The 20,125-nt window shown below is 44.8% G+C and overlaps 1 protein-coding gene across 1 annotated transcript; it reads left to right on the top strand.

Moving 5' to 3' along the window:
• The first annotated feature begins 9,512 nt into the window (after positions 1-9,512).
• CIMIP7 (ciliary microtubule inner protein 7) lies at positions 9,513-20,005 on the top strand. The gene is made up of 4 exons (XM_022572481.2): positions 9,513-9,539; positions 11,431-11,544; positions 19,106-19,162; positions 19,589-20,005. Exons 1-4 carry the CDS (start codon positions 9,513-9,515, stop codon positions 20,003-20,005), a joined length of 615 nt encoding a protein of 204 aa, XP_022428189.1.
• The last annotated feature ends 120 nt before the right edge of the window (positions 20,006-20,125 follow it).

Raw genomic sequence — 20,125 nt, 5'->3', positions numbered from 1 at the left:
AAGCAAGGTGAAGAACAGTGTGTGTGGTATGCACTTATTTCATCCAAGAAAAGGCAGGGTAATATGAATATAAATACACACACACACAAATGTGCTTATATTTTTCTTAAAAAGGGAGGAAAGAAGAGAGGGAGTGAGGGAGGGACATATAGAGTAGATAAACTGAAAACCAATAAAAATGTTTATCTTTAGGGGGAGGGTGGCAATAAGGTGAAGAGGCTAGAGATGGAAGCTAAGCTAGACCTCTCCAAATGTAGCAGTTTTCAGTTTCAACTTTAGAATTATGTAAGTATCGTTACATGCAGTCACACAATTAAAATTAAATCAAAATGGGGGAAAAAAGTAATCCCAGCAAAGAAGCAAAGTGAAACAAGCAAGGTGGTGATTGACCCCCATAGAGAGAGTTTATTTCTTATGCCTCTAAATATGGTGATGTGACTCCACATCCCTGGTGGAGCGTATCCTAAGGAAAAAATAAGCAACACAGGAATCTGTGTATCTGTTTTCATATATATATATATATATTGCAAATAAATAATTATATTAATGACATTGGGAATCAAAATTTTCAGTGTATGATAAAAGAGACACAAATATAAAATCAATGACAAAATTAAACAAAAACCCTATAATCCTATGTTTGAAATAAATTGAAAAATCATTAACTCTTGATGTATTATTCTCTTTAAAAATATGTTTCATAGCTCCATCCACCGAAAATGCCACGAAATAATGACCAACCTTATTACCCAGATTTGGGTCTTGAAATACCATTCCTCACTAAAAGGAACCAGGTCTGGGGCAGGAAATGTGCAAGATGAGTCTGAGACATTGCCTTGTACCAGACAACAAGGAAGTTATCAAAGATTACTAGGGCCAAAGACTACAAGAGAGCTAACTTAAAGGGGCTTTCTCTGTTAAATTTATAATTATATTTTTAAAAACCCTCATCAGTCACTTTGGAGGATAGGTAACCAACTCATTATTCTGAAAACTGGTAGGGAAAGAATCTATAATTTACCTTACCTTTTAAAACTGTATCTTGGGGTAACCAATATATAGATGAGAAAAAGGTCTTCTTTATAGAAGTATTCCTGCTAATAAACATAGAATGAATGGTAGAATTAGATCATCATCATTTTGGAGCCCTAATGAAAATAAAGGATCTAGTAAATGATCATTAATGGCTGCTAAAACCAAGACGTGAAGGGCTGATAAGGGTACTTGATACTGGATAGATCAGGCTGGCAACACCTAAACCTCTGGATTGATCTTTTCATCACAAAGAAAGATCCAGACTTAGTATGCACCTCTTGATGAGGTTGAACAGGAGGTTCTCAGCATTAACAAAGAAGTATACATACCAAAAATATTGAGCCTTAATTTGATTAAGCTTCTAGATGTAAGGACCAGTTTACAGAAAATACAGGGGTTAAATGGCACAAAATGAATGCAATCAGCAAAATCCAGAGAGTGGGAAATTCTGCAGTTTAAATGACCCTATTCTTTCAACCCATAAAAGGCAAGAGGAAAGAAGGTGTGGAAGACTATAGATTTAAAGAGATGTATAGGGACTTCCTTGGTTGCGCAGTGGTTAAGAATCCGCCTGCCAATGCAGGGGACATGGGTTCGATCCCTGGTCTGGGAAGATCCCACATGCCGTGAAGCGACTAAGCCCGTGCACGACAACTATGGAGCCTGCACTCTAGAGCCCCCGAGCCACAACTACTGAGCCCGAGTGCCACAACTACTGAAGCCCACATGCCCTAGAGCCCGCAGCCCAGCCGCAACTACTGAGCCCACGCGTTCTAGGGCCCACGTGCCTCAACTACTGAGCCCATGTGCTGCAACTACTAAAGCTCGTGCGCCTAGAGCCTGTGCTGCACAGCAAGAGAAGCCACCACAATGAGAAGCCTGCTCACCACAACAAAGAGTAGCCCCTGCTTGCCGCAACTAGAGAAAGCCCGTATGCAGTAACAAAGACCCAATGCAGCCGAAAGAAAAAAACCAAAAAAAAAAAAAAAGGTTTTTTTAATTAAAAAAGAAGAGATGTATAAGTCACATCAACCAAGTACACTTGACCTTGAACAATGCAAGGGTTAAGGGCACCAACCCTCAGTGCAGTTGAAAATCCAGGTATAACTTATAACTGGCTCTCCGTATACATGGTTCCTCTACATCTGCAGTTCCACATCACAGGACTCAACCAACTGCTTGTGTAGTACTGTAGTATTTACTATTGAAAAAAATCCATGTATAAGTGGACCTGTGATGTTCAAACCTGTGTTGTTCAAGGGTCAACTGTACAGGTCCACTTATTCTGGATCCTGAATTGTAGGAAAACAAGGAAATTTAAACATTGACTAGTTACTTAATAATATTAAGAAATTGTCATTTTAAGTATGATCATGATATTTTGGTTATGACAAAAACAGAGTCTTTATCTTTATATATACCTAAGTTTTAAATGGATGAAATAATCTAATTTTTTTGTGCTTTGCGTTAAAACAATGGAGATGGGCTTGGGCAGCTGGGGAGGGGTACAGATTGGCCTTGGGTTGATAATTGATGAAGCTAGGTGACAGGTACATTGGAGTTCATTCATCAAGAATCTCTACTTTTATATATTTGAAATTTCCCACAATAAAAAGTGAATAAATGAATAAATACTTTGTATTAGCTGACAACTCCCGAAGTTGCTACCTCTAGCCCAGACCCTTCTCCTGAACTTCAGACTCCTATATTCAACTTCTGACTTGACATCTCTACTTGGATGACTAATATGCACCTAAAACTTAACATATCCAAAACCGAGATCATTATCTTTCCTCTCAAACATTCCCCATCTAGTCTTCCCATTCTAGTTAATGGCAACTTCATCTTTCCAGTTGCTCAGGCCAAAACCTAAGAGTCCTCCTTGACTCCTCTTTCTCAAATCCAATCTTTAAGCAAATACTAAGGTAATTCCTACAAAACATATCCAGAAATTTAACTGGGTATCCTGTATTTTTATTTGCTATATCTGACAACCTCATTCCACTGCCACAAGCTTGGATTACCGCAATCCAAACTGGTCTCCCTGATTTCACCCTTGTTCCAAGTTATAGTCTCTTGTCTAGGAAAGGGTGGAAGTTACTCTAACCATAAGTCAGATCATATTACCCCTTTGTTCAAACTCTTCACTGCAGCCAGAGTTCTCATGGTTTTCTTCTATGTCCTCTGCAGTCTTCCCTTAACCTTGCCTCTCTCCCATTTACACTCCATTCCATACCTTTATGGGGCTCCTCACTATTGCTCTCCCTTACTTGATACACACCAGCTTCAGATCCCTTGCCCATTCTGTTCTTTCTTGGTTTACGCCTTCCTCAGATATCAGCATAATAGGCTATCCCACCTCCTTCAGGTATTCTCTCAAATTATTCAAAATTGTAAAACCTCAATAATCACTATGGGGAATACCCTGGCGGTCCAGTTGTTAGGACTCCACACTTCCACTGCAGGGGGGCATGGGTTGGATCCCTGGTCAGGGAACTAGGATTCTGCATGCCACGTGGCGCAGCCAAAAAATAAATAAATAAATAATAATCACTATGTCTCTCCCCTGCTTTTTCTCCACCCTATCATTCTAATACACTACTTATTTTATGAATTTATCTTATTTTGCCTGTCTCAGCATGCACACCCATGCCTACCAGAATGTAATTTTAAGCTCTTTGAGGATAGGAATTTTTGTCTGTTTTGTACACTGCTGTATCCTCAAAATCTAGAAATTGTGCTGGCAAATAATAGGTGCTCAGAAAATATTTATTGTTAAATGAGTAACTAAATGGGAACTAAATTATGACAATGGAGCAAATCTTTCCAAGTATCCACAAATTTAAAATAGATGGAGACTTCCCTGGTGGTCCAGTAGGTAAGACTCTGCACTCCCAATGCTGGGGTCCCCTGTTCGATCCCTGGTCGGAGAACTAGATCCCGCATGCGTGCTGCAACTAAGAAGTCTGCATGCTGCAACTGAAGATTCCCCATGCCATAACTAACACCCGGCACAATAAAAATAAATAAATAAATATTTTAAAAAAATATATATGATTTGTTTTCAGTTATTGCATTTCAAGTCCCTAATCACAAATTTTATTATATATTTTAATAAAGGAGATGAAATAAATATGGGATTCCTGAGTCCCATGTTTACTTATTTCTTTGATAGTAGAGTTTTTTTCTTCCATTCACACTAGCAGAATTTCCTCCATCTAAAGTCTAGATTTAGAATCCAGACAATTTTTGGACCTCCCTGGTGGCACAGTGGTTAAGAATCCACCTGCCAATGCAGGGGACACGGGTTTGAGCCCTGGTCTGGGAAGATCCCACATGCCAGGGAGCAACTAAGCCCGTGTGCCACAACTACTGAACCTGCACTGTAGAGCCCACGAGCCACAATTACTGAAGCCTGTGCGCCACAACTACTGAAACCCACGCACCTAGAGCTTGTGCTCCGCGACAAGAGAAGCCACCGCAATGAGAAGCCAGTGCACAGCAACAAAGAATAGCCCCCGCTTAACGCAACCAGGGAAGACCCATGCACAGCGATTACCCAACGCAGCCAAAAATAAATAAGTAAATAAATTTATTTTTTAAAAAAAGAATCTAGACAATTTTATACATATCACTATAAGGCCATTATTTAAGGCCATTATAACCACATATAGATAATAAATCCTCTATTGTCTTCCATTTCTGTTTATGCTGACAGAGGAGAGTAATATAGCATGTGGTTTGGGGTTTAGAATGACTACTCCCCAGGTTCCAGACCTAACTTACTCTTGAGGTTTCTTAAATGTGGTTGAAGAAATTCCATGGTTACAGCGACTATGCTTAACGACCACCTGGGGCTTGATGTGCTCAGTCTCAGGTTTACCTGTCCTCTCTGCATTCACCTGTCACCATGCTATCTGTATACATGCTTTTATATTCTCAGAGGGCAACGCTCCCTTGCAGATGCTAGTACAACAGTAATGAAGAGGTAGTCATTCTTCGGTAGGACCTTAGCCATTCTAAGGTAAATGAAAACTGAAATGCACACTTTAAAAACTTTCAAGGGCAGAGTTCTCTCTCTCTTATTCCCCAATCCCATTAAAGGAAGCATAAAAGGAAGAGAAAGGTTTCAGTGCATGCGACTGTTTCCACAAGAAGGGCCTTGGCACGGTGATGGGCAGGGAGGAGTATGTGGGCTGAAGAGGGTGTCCTAAGGGGCACAGAGCCCTCCCATCTGACCCGGTCTTCAACTCTGAGAATCCTGAGGCCACGGTTCAGGCCTTGAATCCTTCAAGGGCCCCTACGGCTCCTCCATTTGACCACAGGTTAAACTAATCTCTCCCTCAGACTTTGTGGCCCCTCTGGCCTCCACCAGGCCCGCCTCAACCTCGCGTACAGTCACTCTCTCTCATTTTCAGTCTCTTCTTTTCTACCAGGAGACATGCCCCAGAGTAAATCATTCCCTGTCGTTTCCAGAGACCTCCAAGGGATTTTCCATCATAATAATCAAAGACCAATCCCAGTGGGTTTCCCTGGGTTCCGGTTCACCCTGACTTCCGGGGCGTACTCTCTTTCTCTTGTCTCTGAGGCAGGCCAGGAGGCCGTGGTCCCCAGCGCATCTGGCGAAAACAGCTCTCCAAGGATAAGCACGGAAGTCAAGTCCCTTGAAGAGCCAGGCTGGTCTTTCATCACAGGGAAAGGAAGGGCGACTAGGCACTCAAAGGTAAGACAAGTGGAGAAGCCAGCGCCCTGGGAAACTCCTCGAGATACCCGGGAATCCCGAACCTATTCGCGAGGACCCGATGGCTCCCCAGCCCCCCTCCCCCACCTTCACCCCACCCCGCTCCAGCCCGCCCTGTCCAAACCCCTCCGGCCTCCACCTCTGAGGGCCGGCTCGCGCCCTAACTGGGGTTGCAGGATCTGCCTCGAGGCCACTTGGTCCCGCGGAGGCAGCCTAAGCTGCGTAGCCACGCCCCCCAGGGCGCGCTCTGACCAATGAGAGTTACCCCTCGCCCCCTGGGCCCCGCCCCCGCTGCGGCAGGCTGCTAACGGTTTTAACGGTCCTAACGGTTTCAACCGTTAACCATTTAATCGTGGGCCTGGCCTGCTAACCTACATTTCGCCGGGCACCAACACACCCACCCACGCGCACCTCACGAGATGGACCCTCCCACCTCCACACTCACACCCAGCAGTCCACCCACCCCTCACCAGGCATCCTTAGCCGATGAAGACCCTCTCAGTAGTCAACGAACAGTAGTTATAGATGGCTGGCTAAGTCATGAAATAGGATGAGATCACCAATGAAGGAGTATGGATGGAAAACAGATTGTATTGAGTCCTAGGACACACAACGTTTAGAGGCTTAGATGAAGAAAAAGCAGCAAAGGAGCCAGAGTGGGAGTGGTTAGGGATAGGGGAGGAACCCCAGGAGAGTGAGGTGCTGTGGAAGCCACCTGGACCATCCTTCAAAGAGGAGGAGGTTAGCTGTGTCAAATGCTGCTGATGAGTCAAGGAAAATGAGGAGTGAGAATTAATTATTGGTGACCTGGAAGGGAGCAGTTTTAGTGATGTAGTGGGGACAAAAACCTGATTGGTGTGTGGTTTCAAAAGACATTGCTGATAAAGGACTAGTATCCAAAATCTATTAAAAAACTCAACAATAAAAAAATTAAGTTGGCCGAAGAGCTAGACACCTCCCCAGAGAAGATACACAGATGGCAAATAAACATATGAAAAATGCTCAACATTATATGCATTAGGGAAATGCAAAATAAAACAGATAGCACTATGCAACTTTAAGAATTGCCAAAATCCCAGAATGCTGGAAACACAAAATGCTGGTGAGGCTGTGGAGCAACAGGAACTCTCATTTGTTGCTGATGGGAAAGCTGAATGGTACAGCCACTTTGGAAGATGTTCTGGCAGTTTCTTATAAAATTAAATATACTCTTATCATATGATCCAGCAGTCATGCTCTTTGGTATTTACCCAAAGGAGTTGAAAACTTATGCCCACACAAAAACCTGCACATGGATGTTTATAGCAGCTTTATTCATAATTGCCAAAACTTGGAAGCAATCAAGTTGTCATCTTCAGTAGGTGAATGGATAAATAAACTGTGGTACATCCAGACAATGGACAATTATTCAGGACTAAAATATCTATCAAGCTATGAAAAGACATGGAGGGAACTTAAATGCATTTTACTAAGTGAAAGAAGCCAATCTTGAAAAGGCTACATACTGCAGGATTCTAAACAGTATGACATTCTGGAAAAGGCAAAACTATGGAGATAGTAAAAAGATCAGTAGTTGCCAGGGGTTAGAGGGGGAGGGTGGGCTGAATAAGTTGAGCACAGAGGATTTTTAGGGCAGTGAAACTATTCTTTTTGATACTATAATGGTGCATACATGTCATTATACATTTGTCCAATCCCATAGAAGGAACAACACCAAGAGTGAACTCTAAGGTAATCTATGGACTTTGGGTGATAATTCTGTGTTGATTTAGGGTCAGCATTTATAATAAATGTACTATTCTGTATGTGTGGGAGCAGGAGGTATATGAGAAATCTATGGACCTTCCACTCCATTTTGCTTTGAACCAAAAACTATAAAAAAAGTCTATTAAAAAAATAAATTTAAAAAAAAGAGCAAGAGGAGAGATTTGGCATATCCATACAATGGAAAACTACTAAGCAATAAAAAGGAATGAACAACTGATAGGCACAGTGACATGGATAATTCTCAAAATAATTATGCCAAGTGAGAGAAGACAGACACACAAAAGAATACATACTGAATGATTCCACTTACATAAAGTTCTAGAAAATGCAAATTATAGTGACAGAAAGCCAAACAGCAGTTTCCTGAGTGCCATAGAGAAGGAATACTAATGGGCAGAAAGAAACTTTGGGGTGTGGATATGTTTACTACCTAGATTGTGGTTATGTTTCATAGATGTATACATAGATCAAAATGTGTCAAGTTGTACAATTTTTTTTTGTTTTTTGGCGGTGCCCCGTGGCTTGTGGGATCTTAGTTTCCTGACCAGGGATTGAACTTAGGCCCTCGGCAGTGGAAGTACAGAGGCCTAACCACTGGACTGCCAGGTAATTCCCTCTACAACTTTTTGACTTACCATTTTTAAGATTTATCTCTGTGGATTCAAGTATCTGTAGCCAGACCTACTAGAGAATGGACTTCAGGATATGGGGAGGGGGAAGGGTAAGCTGTGACAAAGCGAGAGAGAGGCATGGACATATATACACTACCAAACATAAGGTAGAAGCTAGTGGGAAGCAGCCGCATAGCACAGGGAGATCAGCTCGGTGCTTTGTGATCGCTGGGAGGGGTGGGATAGGGAGGGTGGGAGGGAGGGAGACGCAAGAGGGAAGAGATATGGGAGCATATGTATATGTATAGCTGATTCATTTTGTTGTAGAGCAGAAACTAACGCACCATTGTGAAGCAATTATACTCCAATAAAGATGTTTAAAAAAAAAGTATCTGTAGCCAATTTATAGTAACGCCATTATTTCATTGTTTGATTATAGGCCAATTTTCTCATTGTCCTCTTGATAAACATTCAGCCTGTTTATAGTTTTTCCCCTATACAGGTACAGCAATGAACATTTTTGTAGTTGTGAATACATGTGAGAGGGGATCCCCAGGGTTACTATACTAATAGGGTGGACTTTCTGGCTAGTAGGGCTTGTGCCAGTGACAAAGCCCTACTGACTCTTTCCTGTTTTTGAACTTTTCGTTGGCAGAGTTTTAGAGGCTAATCGCCAGCTTCTTTGGGTTAGTAAAAGGAGTGAACTGTTCATGTCCCTGTGTTATAAATGAGAGAGACAATAATCTGCCCAAGGCTAGCTTGGGATGGAACCATGGTGTCAGATACTTTCATGCTGCTTCTTTTGCTCCTCTGTTATGCTCTCTCCTCCTTCACTTGGGCCCTTGTAACATTCACCAACATTTGCCACCAGTTAGTGTTCCCAGTCACCACAAACTCCTGAGAAGTTGATAGAGCCTTATTCTGAAGCAGCATTTTTATCCTAAGAGCTACCAGCCCCTTTAGCATTTCTTCTAACTCCATGAAATATGTTATAAATTTATATCCCTGGCAGTATGGTTGCAGTTTAAAAAATGCAGGATTTGCCTTTAAAATATTCGCTATTTCATTGACTGTGAGTTCATCAGACTCCACTGTGGAGCCTTATATGTTTATATAAGAACTCTCCCAAGCTGTTAATGCTGAGGGACAGATTTCTCTCAGAGAGAAGTAAGAATAGAGCAGGAAGCACAAAGGGGTAGCAGGCGGGGCTCTGCCTCAACAATCAGGAGCATTGTGTAGTCACAACATCCCTTTGTCACTAAGCAACAAGAAGTTGACCTGCTGAGATGCTCTTTCTCCAGAAGTAACCTCAAAAAGACAAGAGGAAAGTTTGCCTTTTCTGCTCCTTTCCCAGAAAGATGCAAAGTGCTTTAGTAGGCTCCTGGGTAAGAGTGTACTTTACATTAATCCTAGCCCCTGGCCCTGGGGTAGTACCTGAAATATGAATTACTCATGAGAGTAAAGTGAGAATGGTTTCATCCAGCATCCAGGCTAGAGGAGGACCCCAAACTGCCCACTCCCCCTCTGCCATTATGAGGTCCCCCTACAGCTTATCTAGTCTTCCTGACACCATGCCCTCTTCCATGTGTCCTGGTCTCATGCCTGGATTAGCTGATCCTCTTAGTCCTCTAGCCACCCCATTTATTCCCAGTCCTTTGTTTGATCCCCCCAAACTTCTGTAGTTTGACTGCTCTCTAGACTGGGAACATCTTGAGGCTAAAGACTGCCTTCTTCTATCTGTATGTCCCATGCCTGCAATACAGTAAAGGCCCAGTAAATACTGTTGAAATAAACTGAATAGAGAGAAAGGAGTGTTTGACAATAGTAGAAGGATGGACAGATGAGTTGGATGACCCAAGCCCTCAGTGGGATGAAAAGATAAAGGGCTTCCCAGGCACGCTTAGGAGCCCACTTTGATGGCCAGAGGCCAGCTGGGAACAGGTTCTTTCTGCTCAGGACTATGATCATGGCGTGGACTAGACCCATTGTCCTCTCCAGGGGGTATTCAGGACAGTGAGGTTGGGCCATAAGAGTTCCCAGGCCAGACATGGTCATCCATGTTGTCAGCCTAATGACATCAGCACAGTACAGCTTCTTATACCCCCAATAGGTGCTCATTTCTGTCTTCTGACAGTCCTTGTCTCTGAAATTCTCTCCAGAAGGTATCCACTGTTGGTGAGGTACTTCTTTGGGAAAGTTCATCCTTTGTTTAAGTGCTCCAGTTTCAGAGGGTGCCCTACTTGCCCCAGAATAACAAAGTGTGTAGCAAACAGGTGTTCGTGACTTTGTCAATAGATGCAGAATATGTATCCATTTAATCCTGGCTTTTCAGTGACCTTTGACCTCTATTAACAATGCAGGGAAGACAATGAAGGGGACTTCCTCTCAGATCCCCCAGGGAAGGACCACGCTACTAGATGGTGGCCCTGTTCTCAAAACTCTGCTCAGTGCTTCCTAAGTCACCCCAACTCAGAACCTGTCTGGTCCCCTTCCCTGCTGAAGTCTTCCCTTGCTCTTGGAAGAGAATCCATATTCCTAACCCAGTCTAGGTCCTGTCCCTCCCTGACCTCACCTTACTTCTCCTTGTCTTGCTCACAGCCTTTTAGTCAATAAGGCCTCTTTTTTTTTTTTTTTTTCGGTTCTTCCAACACAACTCTGTCTCTGGCCTCTGAATCTTTGCACTTGCAGTTCTCACCACATAGAATGCTCTTCTGCTGCCCCTCACATGGCTGACTCCTTCAAGTACCACACCCATTGTCATGAGATGCTGTCCCTACTCCCTGTCACTCGATCTAGTCATCAGGTTCTTTCTTTCCTGACTCTATTCACTTGTCTTACTCCCTCACCAGAAGGAAGGTTGATAGAAGCAGGGTCTTTCTGTCTTTTCACTGCTGTGTGTGTCCCCAGCCCATATTAGGACCCTATTGAAGAAAGAAAGAGAGAGAGAGAGAAAGGAAGGAAGGGGGGGAGGGAGGGAGGGAGGAAGGAAGGAAGGAAGGGGAGGGAGGGTGAGAGGAAGGAGGGGAGGAAGGAAGGAAGGCACCCTTTCCTTACAGACATAACCCTCCCAGGTGGGCCAGCACAGCTGAGGCCAACTGTTCTAATGGTGGATGGAGACACCTCTCTGTTGGCCCCTCTCCAGGGTGTCCCTCCTCCTCTGATTCTTTTTATTCTGTCAGGAACTCCCAGGAGAGGCTTCTAGCCTGGGGGCTCTGAGGTCTAGGACTCAGGGTGGGGGTTGGGGTGGGATTCACCCTCAAGCCTGCCTTGTTACAGCACAACAGTGGCTTCTATGGGCACTACAGAGGCCAATTCAAGAGTGAAAGTGCTCGAGAATATCGCCTTGCAGCCAAGCCCCAGCCCCCAGCAGTGTTCCTGCAGCGCTGTCAGGTACGAGGCAGCCCTGGGTGCAGCTGCCACGGCTGAGCCAGATTCTGCTTCTCTCAGGCCCCAAGAGCAATATCCTTAACCTTACCACAACTGGACTGACACTTGAGGCCAGCCTATCCCCGGGACTTGCATGAGGCCTGGCCCCTCTTCCCTGAAATATCAGGTCCTCCCCCTACAGATACATGGGTGGAGAAGAGCCAGTACCAGGCTGGACAATTTTGCTCACTGCTCCTTCTAGATGGAGGAAGAGTCAGGGTCCAGGTGGGGTGGGTGGTCATGGTGAGAGAGCCTCCAGAACCCAAGAAGTAAGCCTTGAGTTTTGCAGACGGCTGTCCTTCAGCACAGATTCCTTGATGCCATGAAAGTCAATGGTCTAGCTCACAGTCAGCCTCGTAGTCCAGGGGCTCAGGAGTGAGTAGGAGGCCTCCTCTGGTCAGTAAAACAGCATAGAAAGTGGCAGGTGTCCACCCCCATGCCTAACCAAGGAGGACTGGAAAGGAGTGATGGCAGAATCGGCCTAGGGTGGCTGGAAAAGGCTTCCAGATAACAGGAGAGGGATGCAGGGCTGCAGGCCCTCCACTGCTTCCAGGCCTGGAGACAAGGAGGGGACACTGAGCATAGTCAGGGTCCCAAAAGTAAAAAGCCCACTCAAAACAGAACTCAGGAGGGTATACATATAAAGGAGTAGGTGTGGGAGCTTCAGGGAAAGGCATTCTCACAGGATGGTAACAACCAAGTGGTCAGTACTGCTGGGCCTTAAGGAACAAGGGGAAGGCATGGCTCCTAGAACCCAGATGGAGAGAGTGGTATGGAGAGGGCTCTCCTGAGAGAAGTGGTGATTTCGGGTAGAGAGACACAGCCAGGTAGGGGCGGGCCTGGAAGGGAGCCAGGAGAAGAAACACCTCCTCCCTCCTTCCCTCCATCTCCTTTCCAGGCTTCCTTTCAGGTCAGAGGGAAGTCAACCTGGTGAGAAGTGTGCTCACATCAGACCCCTGGGAAAGGTCAGGGTGGAGGAGGGCTGAGAGGGACCTGGAAGTGTGCCTGGAACATGCTCCGCCCACTGCAGCTTCTTGTTTCCCAGCCTCTAGCCAGGTCCTACTTGACTGGCCATCTGGATTCTCTACAAATTGCTTTCCCAGGCCAAGAGCAGGGTCTTGGAGTCTGCCATGCTACAGAGCCTAAACTTCCTTAGCATGCCCAGTTGGAATGGCTGCCTGGTACTGCCTACTGAGCAAGGCCCAAATGCAGCTCCAGACTGCTCGTCTGGGGCCACCTCCCTTGAGAGAGTGATGAGATCTGCCTAGTACAGGGACAGAGGTAACCTGGGCACTTCCTGCTGGGTGTCTGTAGTAGTCCTCAGTGGCAGCCCTCATCCCAAAGACCTGAATGTCCTCTTAGTCTGTCCCCCAGGGACAGAGTAGAGGATATATTTGGGGACATGTTTTGATTGAAGTGAAGTCTTGTTACATGTTGGCATTATCAGCAACCCCAAAATAGCATGGTCTGTGTATCTTGGGCTTAGGTTGTACAAATGCCAAGTCTGACCCTTTCTAGATCTAAAGCCGTTTTAATTAGTGGGACTACTCAGGGAAGGTGCACATTCTTTTTTCTTATTTGCTGAGAGATACCAAGTGTCAGCGGGCTGACTGCAGCTATTCTTGTTGAAAACCTTTCCAAGATGTAGCAGCCACTTACCTTTAGTTTGGGGCAGGTAGAAATTTTGTCATTCAGATGCAAGAAGATTCTTTTTTCTTTTTATTCTTCTTTTTCTTTTTTTCTTCTAAACCAGATTAGTTTATTTCTAGCCTTCGCCTGTCTGACTCTTGGGGAATGTAATCCTGGTCTTGTTTGTTCTTAAGGTCAGGCCAGAGTGCCAGGGCTCATGGTTGGAGGCAGGTCCTTCGTTGGTGGTGCCGTGATTGCTGTGTCTCTGCCTCTGCCCCACCCCCCACCATGCCTCAGTCTGCCACAGGGACTCCTCACTCAGTACCCCACTAATTGCACACTGCCCAGCCTCCAGAGAGGCCCTTAGTCCTCCCACAGACAAACATTGACCCATCCCAGGAAACCTACTTCTCTTCCAAGGCCTCTTTAGCTCAAACCCTAGCCCAAGCCCTACCTGCTCAGAGACCACGGATTTTACCACCTGAGTGGAAAAGGAGCTTTAGATGGTTTAGAAGCAAAGATGCAGGTGAAATTCTCCTCAGGGACAAGAATACTTAGAACTGCCTGGGTGGAGAGGAAATGACTGCACTTTTCACTAGACTCCCACAGTTGTGAGAATAAAACTCAAGTCAGTGGGAGTCGATAGATTATCCTGTCACTGTAAGAATAGTGAGTTTCCAAATTCAGACCTGCCTCCAACAGCAGAGGCATCCACATTCTAGGGCTGTGTACAATTTTAAAGCTAAGGGTAGAGATGGGGGAGGGATTGGGGGGGCAACTGGAACATGCCCCAGACCTCCAGATTTTTTAATTGAAATTTTTTTTGAGATGGTTGTAGATTCAGAAACAGTTGTAAGAATTAGTAAAGAGAGATCCCTTTTACGCTTTGCCCAGTTTCCCCCAATGGTAACGTTTTGCATATCTATAGTAAAATATCACAACCAGGACGCTGACATTGCTGCAGTCTACCTATTTCATTCAGATTTCCTCATTTGTGTGTGCGTATTAAGATCTATAAAATCTTGGAATTCTCTGGTGGTCCAGTGGTTAGGACTTCACGCTCTCACTGCTGAGGGCCTGTGTTCGATCCCTGGTCAGGGAACTAAGACCCCACAAGCCACGTGGCATGGCCATAAAAACCCATAAAAATCTATAAAATCTTTTTAAAATTAATTTTAATAACAGTATAGCTGATTTACAATGTTGTGTTAGTTTCTGCTGTATAGCAAAGTGAGTCAATTATACATATACATATATCCACTCTTTTTTAGATTCTACTCCCATATAGGTCGTTAAAGAATATTGAGTAGAGTTCCCTGTTCTATACAGTAGGTTCTTATTAGTTATCTATTTTATATATAGTAGTGTGTATATGTCAATCCCAATCTCCCAATTTATCCATTCCCCCTGCTTTCCCCCTTGGTAACCATAAGTTTGCTTTCTATATCTGTGACTCTATTTCTGTTCTGTAAATAGGTTTATTTGTACAATTTTTTTAGATTCCACATATAAGTGATATCACATGATATTTGTTGTTCTCTGTCTGACTTACTTCACTCTGTATGACAAGTTCTAGTTCCATCCATGTTGCTGCAAATGGCATTCTTTCTTTTTATGGCTGAGTAGTATTCTTTATCCATTCTTTATCCACATCTTCTTTATCCATTCCTCTATTGATGGGTATTTAGGTTGCTTCCATGTCCTGGCTATTATAAATAGTACTGCAATGAACATTGGGGTACACGTATCTTTTTGAATTATGGTTTTCTCCAGATATATGCCCAGGAGTGAGCTTGTTGGATCATATGCTAGCTCTATTTTTAGCTTTTTAAGTAATCTCCATACTGTTCTCCATAGTGGCTGTTACCAATTTAAATTCCCACCAACAATGTAGGAGGGTTCCCTTTTCTCCGCATCCTCTCCAGCATTTATTGTTTATAGATTTTTTCATGATGGCCATTCTGACTGGTGTGAGGTGATGCCTCATTGTAGTTGTGATTTGCATTTCTCTAACAATTAATGATGTTGAGCATCTTTTCATGTGCCTCCTGGCCATCTGTATGTCTTCTTTGGAGAAATGTCTATTTAGATCTTCTGCCCATTTTTTGATTGGGTTGTTTGTTTTTTTGATATTGAGCTGCATGAGCTGTTTGTATATTTTGGAGATTAATCCCTTGTTGGTCACTTCATTTGCAAGAGAAAAAAAAAGATCTATAAAATCTTATCACCCGTGTAGGTTTGTGCATCCACCACCACAGTCAAGATACTGACCAATATCACAAGGATCCCTGGTCCTGCCCTTTTATACCCATCAGCCTCTCATTCCTCCACCCTTCCCCTGTCCCTAACTGCTATTTTTCCTCCATTTCTAAAATTTTGTGACTTCAGAAACGTTATGTGAATGGAATGATACAGCATGCAACCTTTGGGGAATGGCTCTTCTTGCTCAGCATAATTTCCTGAAGATTCCTCCAAGTTGTGTGTATCAACGGTTCAATTTCCATTACTGAGTAGTATTCTGTGGTATGTATATAGCAGTTTACTTAACCATCCATCTATGAAAATGTATCTGGGCTGATTCCAGTTTTTACCTCTTACAAATAAAGTTGCTATGAACATTTGTGTACAGGTTTTTGGGTGAACATAAATTTTCATTTCTTTGGAATAAATACCTGGGAGTGCAATTGCTGGGTCATATGATAGTTGCATTTATTTATTTATTTTTAATATTTTATTTATTTATTTGGCTGCACCGGGTCTTAGTTTCGGCACACAGGATCTTCGTTGCCACGTGAGGGATCTTTAGTTGCAGTCTGCAGGATCTTTTTTTAGTTGTGGCATGCGGGATCTTTTTGTAGTTGCAACATGCAGAATCTTTTAGTTGCGGGCATGCGGACTCTTAGTTGCGGCATGTAGGATCTTGTTCCCTGACGAGGGATAGAACCTGGCCCCCTGCAATGGGAGCTCAGAGTCTTAGCCATTGGACCACCAGGGAAGTCCCCGTAGTTGCATTTAAGTTGTTTGTCTGGTTTTTTAATGTGGATGGAAATTTTTTTTAATTGAAGGAAAGATTCTTTAAATTCTATAGCACTTTACAATTTTGAAAAGTTTCACACACGATTTCATATAATCCCATAATAACTTTTTTTCTCCTACCCCTATATTGTACCTCCTGCATGTTAAGTTTTTTTTTTTTTTAATTGTCAAACTGTTTTCCAGAGTGGCTGTTTTACATTTTACATTCCCACCTGCATTGAGCAAATGATTGTATTTCTCTGCATTCTCACCAACATTTGGTGTTGTCTCTATTTTTTATTTTAGCCATTCTGATTGATGTGTCATGATAGCTCACTGTGGGTTTTTTTTTTTTTTTTTTTTTTTGAGTGTGTTGGGTCGTCATTGCTGTGCGCAGGTTTTCTCTAGTTGTGGTGAGCGGGGGCTACTCTTTGTTGTGGTGTGCGGGCTTCTCATTGTTGTGGCTTCTCTTGTTGTGGAGCACAGGCTCTAGGCACGCAGGCTTCAGTAGTTGTGGCTTGCAGGCTCTAGAGCGCAGTCTCAGTAGTTGTGGCACACGGGCCTAGATGCTCCATGACATGTGGGACCCTCCGGGGCCAGGGCTCGAACCCGTGTCCCCTGCATTGGCAGGCAGACTCCTAACCACTGCACCACCAGGGAAGCCCTCTCACTGTGGTTTTAATTTGCATTTCCCTAACGTTCAGTGATGGTGAACATCTTTTCATGTGTTATTTGCCATCTGTATATCCTCTTTGAAGAAATGTCTTCATGTTGTTTGCCCATTTTCTAATTGGATTTTTTATTTTGCTGTTCAGTTGTAAGAGTTCTTTATACATTCTAGATACTAGTCCTTTATTGGATATGTGATTTGCAAATATTTTCTCTCAGTCTGTAACTTGTCTTTTCATCCTCTTCACATGGACTTTCACAGAGCAAAACTTAAAAAAAATTTTTGATGAGGTCTAATTTATTGATTTTTTTTTCTTTTATGGCTCTTGCTTTTGGTGTCACATCTAAGAACTCTTTGCCTAGCTCTAGATTCTGAAGATTTTCTATTTTTTTCCTAAAAGGGCTCTGGGTTTTTAATCTCTTGTGTCAGTTTGCTTTATGAGGAATGAAAGGTAAGGCCAGCTGGCTTCCTACCTTCATGGAGCTTTCATTCGATTTGGAGAACACCGGCTGTCTAAGGCAGGAGGTCCCAATAGGGGAGCTCGTTAAAGGCTCCACCCCGAAGATTCTGGTTCAGGGATCTGGGATGGAGCTAGCCCCTGACTTTTATCTAGCAACTTATTGTCAGCCATTGCTCATACCTCAACCCAGCCAAGATTGGACTCACCAGATCAGGTACTTCATTCTGGTCTGCAGCAGAAGAAGCTGAGTGGCTGAGGTGGAGGGACCCTGGGGGCAGAGACCAGGCACAAAGGCAAGGTGGACGGTCTTGGGAGAGATTCCTGCTGAGGTCTAGGGGCCTGAGAGGTGGTCTCTCTCTGCCTGGGGATGGGGCATGGCTCTCTGGTCCCAACTGGGCTAAAGCAAATGCCCTGGGGATCTTCTGTCCCTGTTCACTGATTTAACAGCAAATATGTATTGAGCACAGTGCCAGGCTCAGTGTTGGAGTTATAGATGTGAGTAAAACAGACAGTAACCTTGCCCATGAGGTGCTTGTGTTCTAGTCAGGGGCATCGGATGGTAAACAGCAACATAATACATAGTAATACAGTATGTTAGAAGGTGAAAAATGCTGGCTTGGGGTGATGGGACTGCTGGTGTAGTAGTGGTCAAGGAAGGCCTCCCAAGAGGTAGGTGAGAGGGAGTCATGGCCAGCTGGGAGAAAAGTCCCAGGCAGAAGTAACTGGTAGTACAAAGGTCCAAGATGAAAGTAGCTAGTGTATTTGAGGAACAGTGAGGACGCCAGTGTGGCTAGAGGTAATGGAGGAATCAATATCATGTGGATCTCATGGACCACTATGATGACTTTGACTTTTATAAACATGAGGAACTGTTGTGGATTTTTGGCAAACAAGGAGTGTGATCTGATTTACATATTAAAAGAGTTATTCTGCCTTCTAAGAGGACAATAAACTGGAGAGGCAAGCTTGGAAGTAGGGGCACCAAGTGGGAAGCTCTTGCAGTAATTGAGGCATGAGGGGAAGGTGGCTTAGACCAGAGAAAGCAGCGGCTATGCTGAGAAGTGGTCTGATCCTGAGTACATATTGAAGGAAGTATCAGCAGGATTTCCTGGCACACTGGATGTAGAGTGTGAAAGAAAAGAATCAAGGGGACTCCGAGGTGTTTGGCAAGATCTAGCTGCCATGACCTGAGCTGGGGGAGGCTATAGGTGGGGTGGTTTTGGGGAATGATCCAGAGCTCAGCCATGTGTTTGGAGATGCCCGTTAGACATTTACATGGAAATATGGAGCAGGTGGTTGGCTAGTGAGTCTGGAATTCGGGAGAGAGCTCAAGCTCTAAAGAGAAATTTCAGTTTCCAGGTGGTATTTAGGGCCAAGAGGCTGGGTTGCTGTTGAGAGAGTGAAAGAGAGGAGGAGAGAGCTGGAGCCTAGTCCTGGATGATCTAAAGGACCCAATGTGAAACTTAAACCACTGCCCCACTAACGGCAGGATGTCCTGGAAAATGCCTCAGCCCCTTCCTCAATCAGTGGCCCCAGAGGCTTCTGCTTTGAGAGCAAGTGCTGGGATGAGACGTTCCAGGAATGAGGTGTTGCTTTAATTTTTATCTGCCCTTTCAGTGTGTTGGCAGTTTAGCAGTTTAAGGGTGGTGGCTCCTGGCAACTTCCCTCCATTATGGGGCCCTGAGTTAGCATCTTGGGGACAGGTAAGCATCATCTTTCCCCATTCACCTTCTTTTTCACTGTCTTTCTAGGAGCCAGCGCAGCAACATTTCTTCTCCAAGCATGACAACCGCACTTCCTTTGACAAAGTGAGTGCTAGAGAGAGGAAGGAAAATGGGCAGACTCCCAGCCTAGGTTGAAGTTGAGGTAGGGTGGAGGGGATAAGACATTGCAGGGAGAGAGGGCTCTTTATACAGACAGAGGAGTGTCTGTCTTCCTGACAACCTCTTTCTTCTGGGAAACAGCCCATTCTACAAACAGATGTACCTCTGCTTTGGTTTCCCCCACCAGCTTGCCTGACAATGTGCAAATATCTTAGGAACCACTGACTTTCTGGGGGCTTCATTCACTCTGGAATGGAAGGCATGACTGGGGATGCAGGCCAAAGAGGCTGGGGTCCAGGCCAGGGAGGCCAGGCACAGGCCAGGCATCACCAGGCAGGCTTGGGTATAGGAGGGGCCCAAGGAATTGCCTGGTGCCAGGACTGTGGGCCAAGGGCCCGTACCATTGAGGAGGGCCCCTCCTGCCTGCTACAGGGAATCGGAAGGCGGAAAGACCTGGAGCGCCTGTGGCAGCAGCACACCTTCCTGCGCTGGGTACCCTGTGAACTGGAGTTGCGCCAGCCACGGCCCCTTGAATCCTCCTACCAGGCTGATTTCCGGTCAGGGCCAGGACTCAGTGACCTCCCCCAGCGCCTTGTCCACTTTGTGCAGATCCAGCCTTCCCATGCCAGCACCACCTACCAGCAGAACTTCTGCCAGCCATCCCGTGGTAGCCATTGTGGCAGTGACAACATGGGGCCCCAGGCCCCAGTCACCAACACACTGCCTGACCTCCCAGGGATCCCAAGACCCAAGCTGCTGCAGCATTACCTTCATGCTGGGGTCTCTGAGTGTCTAAACTGGTCCAGAACATTAAACAAGGACAGCTAACTCAGTGGCCTGTCTGTGCTTGCAGCCCAAGAGATCTCAGAGGCTGGAGAACAGTAAGGCACAGCCAGGCCCTGCGCCTGGCTCCTATGTTGCTTGTGCCATGGAGCCTTGTGCAGCCTT

Source organism: Delphinapterus leucas, chromosome 10, assembly GCF_059928025.1.
Source record: "Delphinapterus leucas isolate spDelLeu-1000000601 "Yukka" chromosome 10, BTC_Dleu_Yukka2, whole genome shotgun sequence".
NCBI classification, from domain to species: domain Eukaryota; kingdom Metazoa; phylum Chordata; class Mammalia; order Artiodactyla; family Monodontidae; genus Delphinapterus; species Delphinapterus leucas.
Note: the sequence above shows the minus strand (reverse complement) of the source record. Positions and strands in the feature narration are given on the sequence as shown.

Excerpts from the sequence above, each read along its gene's own strand:
- CIMIP7 (XM_022572481.2), top strand. The coding sequence starts at position 9,513 with ATGCAAAGTGCTTTAGTAGGCTCCTGG. Across the intron at positions 11,545-19,105 it reads TGTTCCTGCAGCGCTGTCAG|GAGCCAGCGCAGCAACATTT; the intron begins GTACGAGGCAGC and ends CTGTCTTTCTAG. Across the intron at positions 19,163-19,588 it reads ACCGCACTTCCTTTGACAAA|GGCCCCTCCTGCCTGCTACA; the intron begins GTGAGTGCTAGA and ends ACCATTGAGGAG.